Genomic DNA, 19,312 nt, shown 5'->3' with positions numbered 1-19,312 from the left:
ATATCACCATAATAGCTCTCTCACCACTTGCGAGTCCCAGCAACGGGTATTTACAGGTATTCTTTCTATAATTTTGTTGATGTTTTTATTGTACTGTATTGGAAACTATCAGGATGAAGGATGGTTCAAAAAATAAATAAATACTCTCACACAAGCTTGGTAGGCCTCCTTTGAAACCCTTAGTCCACACAATGCCTTGCTTTGAAAAAGAAAATTATATTTTGGCATTAAGTAATAATAAAATAGGTTATTCAGCTTCCTTGGGATGCGTAGGCACTTTCAGTGATGGATTGCAGAGAGGCTGCCAGGGTGCAAGACATCATCCAACACAAGATACCTGGAGGTTAAGCTCTGCTATCAGCAAGTACCCACAAAGTTATCCTGATAGTCCAGGACTGAAACGATAAAGGGGCACCAGAAGGAGCAGCTCTGTTTTGCCCACTCCAGGAAATTATTTTATGCAGCATGAGCTGGTAGTGTAGCTACATGGGGATAGGCCAGAAATATTGGGATGGAGAGCTTCATTTCACTAATCAATATTTGTACTGATTTTACAGAAGTGCAACAGCAGAGGGTTGGAACAGTGGGCGAAACACTCTTCTGATGTCTCAAATTTACAAAATAAAACATGATTTCCCAAAATGGGCCATGTGATCTTTAGGGATCTTGGCAGGGGACAAACAGAAGGAAGCGCAGTGCTTCCACTTCCTCCTGCTGCGCTATAATAACATTTGTGTCTAGGGCTGGCAATGTTTAGAACAGGCTCAGGAACAAGCCAAGTCCGACTGTTAGACTTCCAATCTACTCAACTGCAATTTCTTTCCACTTCTGTTACTTTCTTTTACTTTCTTTCATACACCTTTAAGTCTAACACAAAGGTGGGGTGAGGGGTGGTGGATGGTGAATGGTGATGGGGAAAGGAATTATCTGTGGGATTGAGTGTAGGTATGTTTGAACATTTTTAAGGATTGTATGAAATGTATGTTTGTAATTTTTTTTTTAAAGGAACAAGCCAAGTCCACATCAGGACTGGCTTTGCGGGTGAAATTTGATAGGTAGGCGGGGCCATCCACCTGTCAATCACATGATGTCATTATAACATCACATGAGTCACAGGTGGGCAACCCAACTGACCTCTCAAAATCCCTTGTGTGTGATTTCCAAATGACAGACAACCAGCTGGCTGCCAGGTGCTTGGAAACCTGCAAACACTTCAAAATATTTTGGTATTTGCAAAGGGCTCTAATACAGCCATGGCCCTCCATTCCAAAACAATACATGAGAGTGACGCGGGAGCTGTCTGAAAGCCATTGCAAAAACACTCTTTGAAGCAGCTTTCCCTGCTTCAAACATCACTCCAGCTATTTTTTTAAATAAGGGTGAGGCAGCTGAAAGCACTTTGCAAAATCACTGTTTGAAGCAAAGCCCCCTTTAAGAATTTTTTGAGGCTGCCTCAAAGAGTGACTATGCACAGTGCTTAGTGACAGTTTCTTTGCTTCCATCTGAGCAGACTAGAGGGGAGTTTGCAGCTGTCTTAAAGCACTGAAGGGAACACAACACTTGTTTCTCCTCTGTTGCCTTATTTATAAAGGTAACCCCCCACTCTGGAAATCAGTAAAAATTGCCAGAGATTAATCCAATTTGACGGGCATATTTTTCCTTTACTCGTGTGAACCCAGAGGAAAAAGTCCGGGCTAAAAACTTCAGCCTAGTGCTATCATTCTCCTTTCACTGAAATCTCACAGGGATGATCAGAATCACAACTGAGGCACTGTGCTAGCCAACCTGCCTTTGCCGGTCAGAAACACTGCCTACTACATTAAAAACTAAATATATCCTTTCACTCTGAATGCTGAACTTCCTCTTGGCCTTTATGTCTATGTATTATATATATACAGTATATCCCAGGAGACTGCAGGCTTTATGCGAAGCCTGTAATCTTGGTTGTACTAACCATCATTTTATATTGTTGTAAATACACTTGGATGGCTTCTAAAGAGATAGTAACTGCTTAACTGGAGCATTTAGGTGAATCATTTGATTATCTCTCTCAGCAGAGTATCATTTTTGTAAAAGAGGAAACCATCATTAGGGGGAAATTGCTCAGGTGATTTGGCAACTGCAGGTCGAGTGCTCCACTTCTGTCATTTAAACATTTAAAACAATGGCAAAACTCAGCCCTGTATGACTCTGGCAAAGAAGCCTGTAATCTTGCTCCACTTGTTATCTAAACTAGATATTTGGCCAAGACCTTCCAGGGGTTTTTTAAATTATTATTTAAAGCTCTGCATTGAAATGAGTATCCTTCATGTTTCTGAATGAATATAAGCAGTTAGAAAAATGCCAGCGATTGTGATAGACAGAGACAGCTCAAATTTTCATTATAATGACACTCAGATGATAACTGTGGACAATGATTATTTGTTTCGTAGTTTAACATACCACAGGACCTGGTCTTCCAGTGAGTCCCATAGGGCCTGGAGGTCCCCTCATGGCAATCTGTGGTTTGAACAAAAACCAAAAAAAGCATTCAGACATTCTACATGCAAACTATGACATGGTCCCTATGCAAAATCCAAAAACCTGTGTGCATGCAGTCCTAGGAATCTCAATCCATTTTTATAAAATCCACACATAATGCTGTGTTTCTCAAACTTGGATCTCCAGCTGTTGTTGGACTACAGCTCCCATCATCCCTAGCTAGCAGGGATGATGGGAGTTGCAGTCCAACAACACTGGAGACCCAAGTTTGAGAAACGCTGACATTCATTTTTGTCATTTTTGTACAAAACAATCCTTCTTTCCAGGAGCTTAGGAGGAGAGCCATCTCTCTCATTGTCTCTCTGTCTCTGTCGGTCTATCTCCCTCTCTTTCTTCCTCTCTGACAAATTTCTCCCCATTTAATTCTCGGACCAAATCTGAAAGGCAGTGGTGGACAATCTGTGTCCTGAGGGACGAAGCAGGAAAGGAGAGAGAGGTAGCAGAGAGGTAAAGAAAAAGGGATGGTAGAAAGAGAAGGGGAGAGCAAAAAAAAATGACAGAAAGAGAGAGAAGGTGGGGAAGAGTTTTGGTTCTGTACCCACCCACTCTGGCCTGCCCACAACTGGTTTTGGTACTGGTCACTGCTGGCATGTTGCACCTCACAGATTTGCACACACATGCTGCCACCCCAAGGTGGACCTTGATAAAGAAAAATATCCCCCGCTGTAAGGAAATTCTAGCTTTCTCAGAAGAAAGTATGGGGGAGGGGAAATGTTGGGAACACAAGTGGCCTGTGAGGATTTATGGAGAAGAGGGACAGAGCTTCTTCTCTCAAAGGACAATAACGCATCACCTTTAGTTTCTTAGGCTGCATACACACTGTACATTTAAAGCACATATTCCCTCCCCGCAAATAATTGCGGGTTCTGTAGTTTACCCCTCACAGTGCTACAGTTCCTGGGACCCCTAACAAGCTACAGTTCCCAAGGCCTTTGTGTGCTTTGCTCTTACCCTGGCTTGCTGAAGAATAGCTTGCGCTTGAGCTTCCTGCGCCGAGATGGCTGGGCCTTTGTCGCCGCCACCGCCACCAAAGCGGAACTGCATATAGGAGGACAGAATTTGTCAGAAAAACGTATCTCTCAAAACCAAGCAGGTTAGACATAAGCCGTAATTGCCCAAGCTCTTGAAGAAATTGGCTTCTTCGATCAAAAGGTGGTTATTTGTATGCCACTTGGTCTGAAAGCTTGAGAAACGGTTACCAAAAATAGCATTGTTGTGGAGGTCGGACCCACATTAAGCTCATTTGAAAACGGGACTCATCCCCAGGCATCATCATGACCCTGGGGATGAGGCAGGGAATGTGGTAAAGCTTGGGGGCTCTACAACCACAAGCCCATCCCATGTTCCTCCACGTCCTTCTCCTTGGCTATTACATATCTTCCAGCTGCAGCGATGATAAAGCAGGGGTAGTCAATGTGATGCTGTCTAAATGTTCTTCCACTACAGCTCCCATCCATCCTATTCCACAGGTCCAGTGGCCAAAGATTGTGGAAGTTGCAGTCCAAGAACCCCTTGTGGGAGCCATGTTAGCTAACTGTACCCTAAAGCCTTCCTGGTGCAAAGATCTCTGGGAACTGAGTCCTTACTTAGGACCTAGTAGAGCTCAAGCTTTGCCCTGAGAAGCTTCTCAGGTAAGACTTATGTTGTCCCAGACAGCAGCTATCTCCCGATGTTTCTCACTGCCATCACCGCTGTTGGTAAGTTTTAGGGATGCCAGACTAGGCCAGAGCTTATGTAGGAGCTGAGCTGGAATCCAAGTTGAGTTTTGGCTTAATAAGCTCAGTATTTAGCATGGGATCTTTCCTTTCTTTTCACTGTTCAGTTTAACTTGCTACAGGTTCAGATATGGACTGAGTAACTCGCTAACGTAAGATAGCTGATGGTTACTAATACTGATTTGTAGTGTCGTTATCAGGAGAGCTGCAAGGCTCCTGCTTCTCTGCCTCCCCTCCCCTCCCCTCTATTTAGCAAAGCAGCAACAACAGCAGAGGAAGAATCAAGAATGGAAAGGCTGACAAGCTGTACGAATATGAATTCTCGTCTAAAAATTGCAAATTTCATTCCTAAAGCGCTAAGAACAAAGGAAAAGGTTTTGTTGAATCTAGCCGAAGGCATCGCCATAAAGCCTTTTTCTTTGTTACTACAACACATCATCGTGAACAATGGGTTAAGTGTTGCTTTTGTTCTATGGTTTGAATACAATGAAGGTTTCTGGCACAGTGCCAAGGAGGCTGAGCTTCCAAGGAGGAATTCTGTCATTACTATTATCTCACTCTTCAATTTTTACTATCTATCCAGCAGCCTGGATGTAGATGAAGGAGAAGGAGCTTCTGGCCAATGGGAGTTGAAGAGCAGCAACATCAGGATGGCACCTGCTTCCCCATCCCTGAACTAGGTGACCCATTCAGAAAAAAATGTCAGTGGTTAATCTACACCACTATCTCCATTTGCTTCTGGTAAGGATAGTGTTTACAAAGCAAAACAAGACTTACCGGTAACATTAACATGGTACCTGGAGGTCCAGCTAAACCATCAGCTCCTGGGAGACCAGGACGTCCAGGTGGGCCCTAGGAGATGCAAACGAGATGTAGAGATTTAAATAATTGGTTGTAAATATCTAGCTAGCCATAGGACATATATTCTCAGCTGCAGCCTCTTGCACATTGAAAACAGCCGCTAAGCGGTGCATTTCCCTCTGTAATTATTTAACATTGTCCAAATTGCAGGAGCCACAGAAATGCAGAAGGCAAGGATTAGGACGTTCATTGTTCCTCAGCAGTGAAATTCTCTTTCCACAATGCTCTGCAATCATTATCATCAGACCCATGATCCACCTTTAAGAATTACAGAATACACAGTTCCTTGCACAAGTTATTTCAGTTCCCAGCCAGATGGGCAATGTATACTTGTTCTTGTTTACTCAACTTCACATACACTTTCATACACAATAGGGACTAAAAAGAAACCAGGAACCAGCTTAGCCACCTGTCTCCTATCCAACTGCTTTCTTTCTCCATGATTACAAATTTTATAAATTACTAATATTTCCAGAACATCTAGTACTATCTCGGTGTAGGGTGGCTTTTTTTATCGGAAGGAAAAGAGCTGGGAATATCCCTTGCCTGAAACCCTGTCGAGCCTACGTCAATGCCACTTGGTGGAGAAAATACTGTTTCAATGTGGCACAGAAGTTCTGGGAATATTTTTTTTTAAAAAAAACTTGACTAGATGTCAGAAGTGTTAGAAGAAGGAATTGTTTTAATATTTTAAAAATAGTAATGCAAGACGGGAAGATGTACACTAAGGATGTAGTACGTCTTTTCATGCAGATAGGCCTATCCTTATTGAAGCAGATCTGTCGAAAGCTATAAGGAGCTATTAGGTGAGCTGCAGACATTGTGGATATATCCATCTAGCATTTCAGGTATTTAGGCTGGCGCATATGTTTAGGAATAGGCTATGTCTATGCCTTTTAGATAGACATGTCAGAAACACTCTTCCATAACTTTGGCTAAATAGCTTCCCTGGTATACGTGAGAACGGGACAAATTATTCAGTTGCATGTGGTTTGGTTAAATTTGCTTCAGAACAGGAAGCTACGCCTTTTGTTTGGGCTGCCCTCCTTAGGAGACTTCTTGAGAGTCCCATGGACTGCAAGAAGATCAAACCTATATATTCTTAAGGAAATCAGCCCTGAGTGCTCACTAGAAAGACAGATCGTGAAGCTGAGGCTCCAATACTTTGGCCACTTCATGAGAAGAGAAGACTCCCTGGAAAAGACCCTGATGCTGGGAAAGATGGAGGGCACAAGGAGAAGGGGACGACAGAGGACAGGATGGTTGGACAGTGTTCTTGAAACTACCAGCATGAGTTTGACCAAACTGCAGGATGCAGTGGAAGACAGGAGTGCCTGGCGTGCTCTGGTCTATGGGGTCATGAAGAGTCGGACATGACTAAATGACTAAACAACAACAGCCCTCCTTATCAATCTGATCATTTCAGCCAAATTCTATGAGCTGGCGCATGAGTTGGTGGCATGGGTGTGCAAGAACTGCTTCAGCAATGTAACCTTGCAAACTGGTGATGTTGTGCCGATAAAGTGAGCATACTCATGATGGGGCAGAGCTTATGCCACTAATACTGTAATGAGAGCAGCCACTGTTGTCAGTATGAAATAGGAACAATAAGCAAAGCCATTCCATTCCATAGAGACAAAGAGACATGATTGGGACAGGACGAGGGGGAGACCCATCAAATCTCACTAAAAGATGCTTTAATGACTACTGGGTGCCAATGGACTGTCTATCCTGATACCTTTCATTCTCAGTCAGTGTGGTGTAGTGGTTTAGAGCGTTAGACTCATAATCTGGTGAACCGGGTTCGCTTCCCCGCTCCTCCACATGCAGCTGCTGGGTGACCTTGGGCTAGTCACACTTCTCTGAAGTCTCTCAGCCCCACTCACCTCACGAAGTGTTTGTTGTGGGGAAGGAAGGGAAAGGAGAATGTTAGCCGCTTTGAGACCCCTTCGGGTAGTGATAAAGCGGGATATCAAATCCAAACTCTTCATCTTCTTCTCTTCTTCTCAGTCAGAAGAAAAGTTATCACACTTCACCAAGCTGCCCCTGCAGCAAGTCTTTCTGCAACTCTCCACTTGGGGAGATGTGAAAAGTTCCCCTTCCATCAGATGCAATGGGAAGCAATTCCATCAGATGCACTTCCTATTGACCCACTCATTACTATGTTTCCCACACTGCACAAGGATATCCAGGATATTGACCCACACTGCACAAGGATATCCAAGGATATTGACCCACTCATTACTATGTTTCCCACACTGCACAAGGATATCCAGGGCACTTGTGGAAGAAGCCCTGAGGCCCTCAAGACATAAATTGACCCCTCTCTACTGTTTCCATCATCTCCACTGAATCCATCAGGTCATCTAGAGAGGGCAGGAGTGGCACAGAGGGCCTCATTTGTTAACTGAAGGTTGCAATGTGCTCTTAGGCCTCAGAGTCCTGGACGTACTGGGACAAAGGAGGCCTACTGCTATCCAGCAGCCTTTGTCCAATTCCACTTTTTCAGTTCAGTTCTGATGAGTCTGAAGTCTGACCTCCGATGGGCCCAGCTAGAACTGTCAAAACCATCATCAGAGCAAGTCCCACCTCCCTCAGATTTCAGAAAATTCTACTATGCGCCTGATGCACCAAAGCTAACTGTTACAATGAGATTCAGGTTTCTTAAGGCGCCAAACCCGATGTCCTTGCCTTAGCTGACATTACCAAGGTTTGGGAAGCTTATTTCATAAGCCGGATTATATGCTTCTAACCACCCAGTTTGGGACATAATGCCTTCCTCATGCTCACACCAACTTACCCTATCGCCTGGGTCACCAGGAGGTCCAGTAGGGCCTTGTGTTCCTGAGGGACCCATAAGACCCTGTGAATGAAAAAACAACATTGAGTGGTTATGTTGAATTACTTTCTATAGTAGTGGTTCAGACTGTGGCCAATTTTGGATCAAGGACCAGAAAAGTGCTTTCTATCTGAGCCAATTATCGGTTCCTCAAAAAGAAATGCACAACGATGTAAGCAGCCCACTTTCCAAAAGCCCCAATCTATTTTCATCAAAAAACCATGTCTTACGTGGGACTCATGAGCTGCTATGCAAAATATCTGCATTCATTTTATTACGGTGGTATTGAACACAGTTTATACTACCCCCAAAAAATATTTTGTTTTCTTTGGGATTTTTTTTTAAGAGAAATTTAAAAATCACATATGTACCGGAGGTCCTGGAGGTCCTGGTGGTCCTTCAATAAGCATCCCCTATGGAAAGAGAAGAGAAAAGATTATACAATTTTGATTGGATAAAGGGCAAAAAGCAAAGAGTACATCACTAATCATTAGCACAAAATCCACACAAATAAATCAATTTAACTTCCATATCTGACATGTGTTGATTATTTTGCAGTTATTAAAGGGCCATTGTTCTAGTTTGCACATCACATTAAACCATAGTTAAAAAAAGAAGTAGCATTTTAGTATATGCTGCTGAAATTTAAGGATGTGTTGCTCCTCCCCTGCTCCTCTCCTGCAATAATCTGGCTTGTTGTTAAGTGCAAACCCAGGCTAATTGTCTGCTTTCCCACAAAACAAACCACAAGCTGTAAGGGGGGAAAGGGCTTTTGCTCATTCACATTAAATCACAGCTTCTGCTCTAACGTGACATGTGAGCCAGGTCCACTTCACAGGCCACAACCTGCATTTCACAGCATTTCCCATGCAACACATCAGATGCGTGTTTTCAGTACAACTATGCATTAAAAAGCATTTTTCACAAATCCAGCTGGGACGCAATACTTAAAATGAAGCACCACTTCATAAATCCACTTTATGGTAAATTCTGCCCTTTCTCAACAGGAAGGTTATAACGTGCTTGTTTGAATGTTCTTGGTCCCCAATGCAATTGCCTATGAAAGCACACAGGACAACTGATGAGAGCTCGTAACAGTCAGGGGTTGCAGAGCAACCAGGGGTTTATAAACTGGGTCTTTCATTGTGGGTGCACTGGTGCTGCAGTACAGTTCTGCAATTCTCCAACAGATGGAATTGGTCAAATTATGGCGCTGTAAGTCCAATATCCAATTTCCTGTCCCTTCACACAATCTTGCCTTGACTGTGATTCAGGATTCAACAAATATCCGCCCAAGCTGATCTTCAGGCTGAAAAAAAAGTGTTTTGGAGGTACTAATTTTCTAAACTTGCAACATTAAGAATGTTTTCTTTAAAAAAAAATAATCCTAAATTTGTTTGCTGCCATTGACCAACATATCCTTTAGTGCTCTGGCACCATTCCCCCCCCCCCCGGATTTTTCCTGTTTGGGGTGATCACATCCAGTCAAACAACATCATTAAGCACCCATCAGATTGGCTATGTGCCAAAATAGCCAAGATCAAATAAAAGTAGAATAAGAGCAGTGCTTCCTGGACTGGTCACATGGCTCCTCCTGGCCAGTCAGTGCAATGGTTTCTGAAAAAGGCAAACATTTTCGTTGCCCTTAAAAATCTCGGCATGTCTTTCAGTGCAGTTTGAAGTCTTCATGAAAATCAGTTCCACTTTCAGTTCAGTCTCAAGTTACAAGCTCCCACGAGCAATCATATGAGAGACCAATAATTCTTCTGAACTATGTATGATAGCATATTCAAACAAACAACTCCCTGCATGCCCAATCTGTTGTTGGAGTATACTGCATCAAACTGGTAGGAAATGGGTTGCATGACTGAAAGCTTCAGCATGGAAACCAACATTCATATAGAAAATAACTCTGTTAGGGAAGGGAAGGCCACAATCTTACTCCCTTGATCTCTTGGTTTCTATACATAAGGGTTTCCCCCCTTTATATAGGCATCCAGTCATGCACTTCACCCCCTGCAGTTTTAAGTGGCACACTACAGGACAGTTTTGCCATGGGGTGAGCTGTTTTTACTGAGACCTCCATCATGGGCCTTTTTTTCTGGTACGTCATCTGCCTTCAGAAGCTGTCACAACAGACAGGAATCCAACAGGTTCGGCATTTTCATACACAAAGTGTAACCATGCAGAAAGCTACCCCTGTTGCATTTCTGCCTGTGTACGATTGTTTGTAACGTGTCAATAGCACTCTATTATGCATGTGTATTTAAAAATAAGTTATGCTAAGTGCAGGGTGGGTTATTATCAGACAGAAATCCTATCTACAGTTGCCTCTGGGACTTACTTATGAGTAGCATGCGTGGGATCAGACCACAAGTCTGAGTGATTTGTAGCAGTGCCACTCTATTTTCTCAAAAATAAGGCTTGCTGAGCTTAATGGGACTCTCTGCCTGCTAAGTATGTACAGAATTGCAGCCTCAATGGCTTTGCAGATTTGGAGGAAATAGTGCAGGCATGAAACTGTTGAAGGAGCTGCTTTGTGGACATCCTTTGGGCTTTGAAAATCTTTCTTGCAGAAACTGAACCGCAACTAGACACTTATTGCTTCAGTAGTATTTTGTGTTGCTTCAGAATCTGCCTTACACTCACAGTTGTGTTGGTTTAGCATGGTTGTGTTTGCATTGCCTTCCTCACACTGTTAGGGAACGACTTTGCATGTGTCACACTATAGGGCTTACAATAGCTAGGAGACCCAGACGTTCTGCGGGGCACTTTCGTGCAAATGTCTTCCCTTATTATTGACAGCATGTTTCATCTCTGGCTTCTGACTCGACTGCTGTTTCAGCTGCTGCACCATCATCATCTATCACCAGTACAAATCTATCCATGCTTCTTCTGTAGGAGATGCTGCAGAAGGCCAGCTCCTGGCTAGCCATGGAGCCATCATTTAGAATTAAGAGGGGTGGTGGATTTGAAAGTGAACTCAGTTTGGAGGGGCGACGGAACAGAGGCAAAGCCAAGCCTTCCTCAGAATTCAAGCTCGGCTTGCACCTTCCTAAAAACATGCCTTGCCAAGAAGGAGGTCCCAGTGGCTGGGAAAGGTTGCAGCAGCAATGGAGCTCTAATATTTTAAAGGCTTGCCTGTTTGGGTGGAGTGTCTATTAATGCCAAGATAGGGGCCTGTAGCCTACAGTGCCTCCTGTAAAACCACTGAGCTGGGAAAATACTGAAAACTACAGCATTTTCCAGCATTCTCATGTGGATCCTGCAGCTTAAAGATGAAGCAGCAATGGAGCACTCATACCCAGACAGAGGGAGTTACTTCCAAGTAAGCTTGCACAGGACGTGGGTGGTGCTGAGGTCTAAACCACTGAGCCTAGGGCTTGCTGATCGGAAGGTTGGCGGTTCGAATCCCCACGACGGGCTGAGCTCCTGTTGCTCGGCCCCTGCTCCTGCCAACCTAGCAGTTCAAAAGCACGTCAAAGTGCAAGTAGATAAATAGGTAGTGCTTTGGTGGGAAGGTAAATGGCGTTTCCGTGTGCTGCTCTGGTTCGTCAGAAGCGGCTTAGTCATGCTGGCCACATGACCTGGAAGCTGCACGCCGGCTCCCTCGGCCAATAAAGCAAGATGAGTGCCACAACCCCAGAGTCGGCCACGACTGGAACTAATGGTCAGGGGTCCCTTTACCCTTTACCTTTTAAGCTTGCACTCTGTTAGGGAAGGTTTATTTCTGAAAATAACACAGAAACCTGCCTTCTACTGAGCCAGACCACTGACCCATGTAGCTCAATACTCCTTACATCACCTTTCTTCAATTTGAGGTCCCCCGGGAATTTTGAGATCCAGCTTCCATCAATCCCAGCCAGCACGGGCAATGGCTAGGAATGATGAGATTTGCAGTGCAAAACATTTGAGGGGCACCAGCTTGGGGAAGGGTTATCGGCAATGATTTCACTCAAAAGACCAGGCATGCAACACATGTACTCTATGGCCTTTCCCCAGTGCATAAGATTGCGTTCTGAGATAAAACTGTCAGATGTAAAAGGCCAGGATGGTTTTTTTAAAAGGACTTTGTGCCCTATTCGCACCCAACAAACTCACTACTTGATCAAGAGCTGAACATGCAGGTGGAAACCGACCCATGGAACGTCACAGTTGCTCACTTCTAAAATACTCACAGGTTCAATCACAGCTGCTTCGCCCTTCTGTCCCTTTTCCCCATAGGCTCCATGGCCATTCACCTGTGGAGGGAAGATACCGAGAGGCAAATATATTAGAATGTATGTCAGGCCAAAAGTCCCCTGCTACTGTGAAGGCAGGAGCATGCAGTTCTCTTTTGTTATTGCCAGAATTTGCAGCTCTTTATCTGGAGATAGGCCTGCCCGGCCAGTCATGACAGTGGCCAGTGCCCATCCATCCAGCAACTTGGACCCCATAACTTGGGCCCTGAATGGCCCATTTGAACCTGGCTCACTGGCCAGGCAGTCACATCCCCATGGCCACAAAAGGTGGGGGAATTCCATTATCAGCTGTCAGGAGGCGGTGAGCAATGGTCTGCAACTGATGCCCACTGGGAAAACGGTGAGCATCCATTGTGTGGCATTGTGGAGATCAGCATAAGCATTTGGATCATGAGCCCAAAAATAAATATGGAGGAGGACCCTGAAAGTGCTCAATTCTCGCCACAGCTGCATTGGTTAATTCCTGCATTATACCTTCACAAACCAAGGCTGAGATTAGTTTCCAACGTGGGTCAGAATGGATTTTAAATGTGTCAAATGATGTTTAGATTGCCCGCATATATCTCCAGATGAAAACTTGACACCAGAAAATAGTGTGAGTGAAGTTACAGTTCCCATGGGCTATGGCTTTTGTCTGGCAGTTGTGGAGGAGGAGGAGGAGGAGGAGGAGGAGGAGGAGGAGGAGGAGGGCAGGAACCTGCAAACCTGTTTCGAGTTAGTCATGTCTATTATTTTCAATGGGTCTTCTATGAGTAGAACTAACACTGGCTTTTGTCCTGTCTTTGACTAAGCTGAAATATACGCTTACAAGTTCAGGACAAGATATTGTGGTGCAAATGAAGAGCTGTAGCTAGCCACCAATTTATTTATTTATTTAGATATCCAAGCAACTCTATTCCCTTACAAATGGCAATCTGCCATTTTTTTCATTCCTGCAAGCATAATTGAGAAAGCTGCTTGTTTATCTCAAACAGATTAAACATGAGTAGAAGTTCTTTATTTTTTAAACCCCACCCCCTCCGCCTCACCCCAGGATTGTTCCATGAATTCAAAGGAAAAAAATTGCTTTGGGCCTTGGCTGTCTTCCATATGACAGCCTTGACTGAGAACAGATCAGTTACAAGATGTAGATAATATTGCAAATAGGACTGTAGGTGCCAAGCTGTTTTTAGGTCAGAGGGTGGGATTTGAAGACAAAACTTATTTAGGGCTCCTTTAATGTAAGGATACATTTCCCATCATCCATAGCCATTGACCATGCTGGGTGGGAATGACAGGAGATGGAGTCCATCCACACATTTCCCCCATCCTTGTTTCAGTGGTCCTCCTCAATGAGATATATGGAAACTGGCTAGTATGAGGGTCGCTGCCTCCTCTACTTCCATCTGAAATCTTAGTGAACATTATTGCTTCTGGAACCTCACGACTCCTTTCTGGTTTAGTTGGCCCTCAGGTTAACTGGACACAGGAAGCGAAGACTGGTAACACAATTATTGTGTGGTGTGAAAAAGGAATTCTCAAGTTTAAGGGAAAGGAAGAAAACAAAGTTCATGACAGTTGGTGCCAATCTGGATCTTGTCACTCTGTCCTGGCAACAAATTCCTATGTCTTGAGATGAGCTGTATGAGTGTAACCATTAGGTATTAATAATAATAATATTTTTTTTATTTATACCCTGCTCTTCCCAGTTCAGAAAACTGGACTCAGGGTGGCTAACAACAAATTTAAAACACTTAATTGATGCAACAAAAAACAGCATAAAATGCAGTATAAAACGTGAACAACAATAAATTCAGAATTCAAAAATCAATTTAGGGAAATCCATCCAATAAACATTAGATGATCACCAGGGCTAGCTGGCTAAATTAGTCCTATTTGGGCCAGCGAGGAGACCAGGGGAGAATTAGCTGTGGGATCCCAGAGCGGGTAATCTTCATAAAAAGGGGAGGGGGGAAGAAAGGGGAATAAAAGATCAGGTTGAATTCAAATTAAAGGCCAGGCGGAATAGCTCTGTCTTACAGGCCCTGTGGAAGGAAGTTAAATCCTGCAGGGCCCTGGTCTCATCAGAGAGAGCATTCCACCAGGTCGGAGCCATCACTGAGAAGGCCCTGGCCCTGCTGGAGGATAATCTGACTTCCTTAGGGCCCGGGACCTCTAAACTATGATTATTCATGGACCTTAAAGTCATCTGCGGGGCATACCAGGAGAGGCGGTCCCATAAATACTTGTTTCATTTTTATGAAGCATCTACACATGCAACACCCGTTGTATAAACTGCCAATAAAGTCCCTACTTCAGTGGTTCCCAACCTTTTTTTGGCCACGCCCCACCTAAGCATCTCTAAAATCCTGATGCCCCCCCCCCATGACATATAATTCTTATTATTCAAAAAGTGAACACTTATTCACGTGGAGGAAGCCTAAAAGGCCATTCACTGTTAATAACTCTTTCTTGAATTGCCCCCCTTAAAAATCAAATTGCCCCCCTTGTGGGGCGTGTGCCCCATGTTGGGAACCATGGCCCTACACCCACCACACAGAGGTGTCATGTTGCCTATAGGTTTTTTGTACGCCTCCTAATTGTTCAAAACCAATTAATATGTATTTTTAAGGGGGCAGGGGATAATATTTCTATAGGTACTGCACTGCAATGGCAAAATATTTTTTTGTCCCCACAATGCCCTCAAATCTCGTTTTGATTTCTTAACTAGTTCAAACTAACCACTCCCATGGGTCTCCCTCTGTGACTCTGTGATTCCTCCACACCTAAAATGTGTCCTTAAAAAAATAAAATAAAAGGCTATACTCGCTTCAGCCACACTCTCTCTCACATGTGGGTCCCATAGGGCTGCCCATGGGTCAGTGCAAATGTTGGCCTGAAAAGGTTTAACCACCATTGTCAGAAAATGCAGACAGCTATGTTTTGCTACGAACCACTTGCCACAGTTAAAGAGCAGCTTGGATGTCCCCAACTTACGCTTGTTTCTGTGATATCGGTCTCTGCTGGAACACCAGGCCCAAACTCCTCGTTAGTAGGGTTGGTTGGCTTCTCTTCGTATTCTTTATATTCATAAAAATCATATTCGCCTACTTCTCCATCTACCACAACTTCAGATTCACTGCGGTCTACTCCTCTGTTTCCATAATCTGTTTCCTCAGTTTTTTTAGTCTCAGAGTTATACTCCTCTCCTGTTACGTATTCTTCAGCAAATACTTCTTCAACAGGATTTTGCTATTCACATAAGCAGCAAAGGTTTTGGGAATAGGATGAATATGTGGATTACTGTTAGTAAAGCAATATAAGCATTCAGTAGATTTGAATATAATGGCTGGTGAAATAACACAAGAGTGCTGGAATCTTTTAATTTGCTCCTGAAAGACTGGGAAGCCAGAGTTTCAGTGGTATTAAAAGATCACCCAATGCACATACCTGTGTGCAATGAAATCAATGCTTTCATAAACATTCATCATTATTATTATTTCATGTGCAAAACCGTTAAATGAAACCCTGGTTCCACTGAACTATTTAGAAATATTCAGTTCAGTATGACCATCAATCCAGACTTTCACTCACTAATTTTGCAGTATATGCCAAAGCACAGACGCTAACACTGTAATATGACATCTTTATGCCAGGTACATCAAAGTTTTCATACTTGGCTTCACACACTTTTTAACATCAGCCTCACTGTTGAAAAATACATGAGGGTTTGCATCCAATGGTGTTACTCAGCTAACAGAAAGGCTTCCATCAGTGGAACAGAGAGAAAAGCAATTTTCAGAGACGTCTCTCCTTCCTATGAACTCCCACCACTCCCATTTCAATGTGCCCTGGAGGACTATGTGGGGGAGGGGAGACAGACATCACTGAAAATTGCTCCCTTCCCCACTTCAGGGGGAGAGAGTAAAGCCAGGAACTGATTCCCTCTCCTTCCCTTGGTCCTGTATACCTGAAGGAGGATCTCCACCCCCATCGTTCAGCCCGGACACTGAGATCCAGTGCCAAGGGCTTTCTGGAGGTTCCCTCACTGCGAGAAGCCAAGTTACAGGGAACCAGGCAGAGGGCCTTCTTGCTAGTGGCGCTCGCCCTGTGGAACGCCCTCCCATCAGACGTCAAGGAAATAAGCAGCTATCCTATTTTTAAAAGACATCTGAAGGCAGCCCTGTTCAGGGAAGTTTTTAATATTTAATGCTGTATTGTTTTTAACACTTGATTGGGAGCCGCCCAGAGTGGCTGGGGAAACTCAGCCACTTGGGTGGGGTATAAATAATAAATTATTATTATTAATTATTATTATTATTATTAAAAAGTCTTGCAGTCAGCTGACCAACACCACTGGATACAGTACAACCCCTGGAGTACAAATTAAAGGGGAAAGCACAAAAAGCTGCAGATTAATCATATGTGGTTAAATAACTTTCTGGTTTTAATGTGCGAAGATTTCATTTGCTAACATATGATGAACACTACTATCTCATGGAAATTTTAAAACGAGAGAACAGAAAAAAGAAATATTTCTAATAAATGCTATTTTGTAGCATTGCATTGTTTGTACACTTAAAAGTGTATGTGTCTCACAGACAGAAAATGGTTTACAATGTTTCTACATGTAACATTCAATACATCTTGAAGGCTCAGGACTTCCTTTCTTCTCTGTTATGACAACTGTGTGAAACCAAGCAGTTAGCTTTTATGCACCAGCATTATCTGAATAGCATTTTCTTCAAGATGCCCAGCCAACAAAAAAAGAGACCCAACTATGGAGGCAACAGGTTTGGGTCATGGTTAGGGATATAGAAATGTTTTGGAAGGCAAACAATCCATTTGAAGAACTTCCTATGTGTGAAGCCTTTGGGGAAATGAATGGGAGGTATAGTGTTGCTGGGTAGAAGACATAAGGCGTAATAGGAAATGGAAACTTTCCAGTCTCCATATATTTCAAAGCAGCAGTGGGACCCATTGTGCTTTCATACAACTCTCATTTATCTAAATGGAGGCTCCACAAAAAAGGAGGGCGTTGTTTATTTCACTGATGTAATTAACAGGAGATGTAATTAAAAGGAGAAGCCACAAGTTAGTCACTCCATTTGCCTACTGATACATACACAAAGTGTCAATGCATGGATTTAATAATAGAAAATCTCAATATTTCTTCAAAGTACATTTTGAAACTGCTTGGATTTTGCCTCTACCAAGATAACAGGATTTTGTACATATTAAAAGCATTGCATGCTGACTGAAATCTATTTCTTTCTTTTTTTAGAAAAAAAAAAATACTGTGCCTTGCTAGCTAAAAGTATGTTTGTCTGTTATGAATGTGTGTATATATGTTTGTGCATGCAGAAACACATGCACACACACACAAAAATTGGCTTTTTGTTTTATGAAAGCATTTTAATCCACTTTCCAAAGTAATAACGTTTGCATTTTGTCATTATGTACTTGAAACATGAAATTGTTTACAAGAGCAGCAAATAACTTGCAGCATAATGCAAAACCTTTGGAAAACCATGGCTTTATAGCAAGTCAATATTTACGAAGCAAAATATCCACATTCATAAATGTCAGTTGATTGCACACTCCAAATTTCAACAGAAAATGAAGGACAGTTTTGGACAATTTCCAATAAACCTTTCCATTCAGGATCAAAAGAAAAGGCATATTGGAAATCCTAAGGTACATCTTTGCAATGCAACTTGATTCTGCAGAGTAGACACAGACCTCCCACTCTAGTAAAAGAGATCTACATATGAAAGCATATTGGGAGCCAATGGGAACTGACCAGGTATGGATGGATCTGCATATGGATGCTCATCCACACTGTGTGGCTGATCCAGATGGTGATTCATTCATCCAATTCATCCCCATTCACTATATGACATGAATGAGGTGCATGTTTCCATTCACAGTGCTATGTGTGGGGGAAAATGCATCCTGGCCACCATCTTGGAAGAGTACACATTGTTGTACATGACTATATCTACGTTGGGGCTTTGGAAATTATGGAGGATAGAGTTAAAAGCATTATCAGTAGGGTAGGGAATCAAAGACCAAGTTCAAGGCCACCTGCTTATGACCTTTCTCTACCTCCACTCACCATCCAGTCACTGCTTTCTTTTCCATTAAATAATTGGCCTTGTTTGAGCAATGCCAACGGACACTAAACTAACTCTTCCTTTCATCCTCACACCAGGGAAATCACAAATATGGGCAAGATCTTGTGTCAGGTTTGTGCTGTGTGAATACTGCACAACATCAAAACATGTATATGATTAAACTCTGAGAGCTACGTTTTTGCAGTCTCTAGGAGTCATTTCTCAAGCAGAACTGAAAGGCGAAATGCCAGATATTGGAGTAAAACTGTGCATTTCGGGAACGTGGCACAAGCTTTAGAGGATCTCTCATAAGACTAAATGAGGGCAACCGATTACGACTTAGTTATTGACTAAGATCTTTTGAAGTATCCTTGCCTGTATACTTTTCCATTCCTCATTACCTCATTTGGTCCCGTCGTTCGGCTCGGAGTCTCAGTTTGGTAGCCCTCAGAGGTCCCATAGTCAGTTTCAGCCACATTATATTCATTATATTCATCGACAATGTTGGCCTGACAGGAAAGAGAACACAGGACATTAACCACAAAAGAGTAAGGCAAATGGGCAGGAGGAATCACAGTTCAATTGGGTTGTGGTATTAGCCAAAGGTGAATTCATCTACTGGGGGTTAGAGGCAAGCTACTCATTTCTCAACATCACAGATCTTCCAGGCTTGGTCGAGGAAAGATCTTGATTATTTTTTGGCTACCTTTACCCCTAGTTTGCTTTTTGCTGAGGCTTGATAGCTTTTCTTCTTCTTGGATGAAAATGATTCATATTTTTTGAGTGTGAACTTTGGGGAGTTGCTCTTTGAGTTAGCAGCCACTGTCCTCTTCTTCTTTGGGGCTTTTTTCTTTTTCTGAAAAATGGTGTTGAAAGATGGAATGGGAAAACATAAATGAATGAAAAGGGAACAGCAGTGAGGTAGGAAAGGAAGCAGAGTAAGTCAAAAGGCTTAAAACAAACAAATAAATAGATAGATAGGCAATTGCTGGTGGTCTTCTGCTCTTCCACTGTTGAATT

General features: G+C 43.0%; 1 protein-coding gene across 4 annotated transcripts in view; it reads right to left on the bottom strand.

Annotated features, from left to right (window-relative positions):
* Nucleotides 1–19,312, bottom strand: part of COL11A1 (collagen type XI alpha 1 chain) — a 260,917-nt gene that overhangs the window by 148,265 nt on the left and 93,340 nt on the right. For 2 of the 4 annotated variants that reach the window (XM_082227699.1, XM_082227696.1), the window contains 9 exons: nt 19,005–19,148; nt 18,694–18,801; nt 15,174–15,428; nt 12,135–12,197; nt 8,328–8,369; nt 7,918–7,980; nt 5,034–5,108; nt 3,493–3,579; nt 2,443–2,499 (listed from right to left, as the gene is read on the bottom strand). In XM_082227699.1, coding sequence (XP_082083825.1) covers nt 2,443–2,499; nt 3,493–3,579; nt 5,034–5,108; nt 7,918–7,980; nt 8,328–8,369; nt 12,135–12,197; nt 15,174–15,428; nt 18,694–18,801; nt 19,005–19,148 — 894 coding nt within the window. The remainder of the gene's footprint in view (nt 1–2,442; nt 2,500–3,492; nt 3,580–5,033; nt 5,109–7,917; nt 7,981–8,327; nt 8,370–12,134; nt 12,198–15,173; nt 15,429–18,693; nt 18,802–19,004; nt 19,149–19,312) is intronic. The other 2 variants (XM_082227697.1, XM_082227698.1) reach the window with 2 other exon arrangements.

The sequence above is a fragment of the Podarcis vaucheri genome (genome assembly GCF_965113315.1).
Source record: "Podarcis vaucheri genome assembly, chromosome: 6".
Classification (NCBI taxonomy): Eukaryota; Metazoa; Chordata; class Lepidosauria; order Squamata; family Lacertidae; genus Podarcis; species Podarcis vaucheri.
Note: the sequence above shows the minus strand (reverse complement) of the source record. Positions and strands in the feature narration are given on the sequence as shown.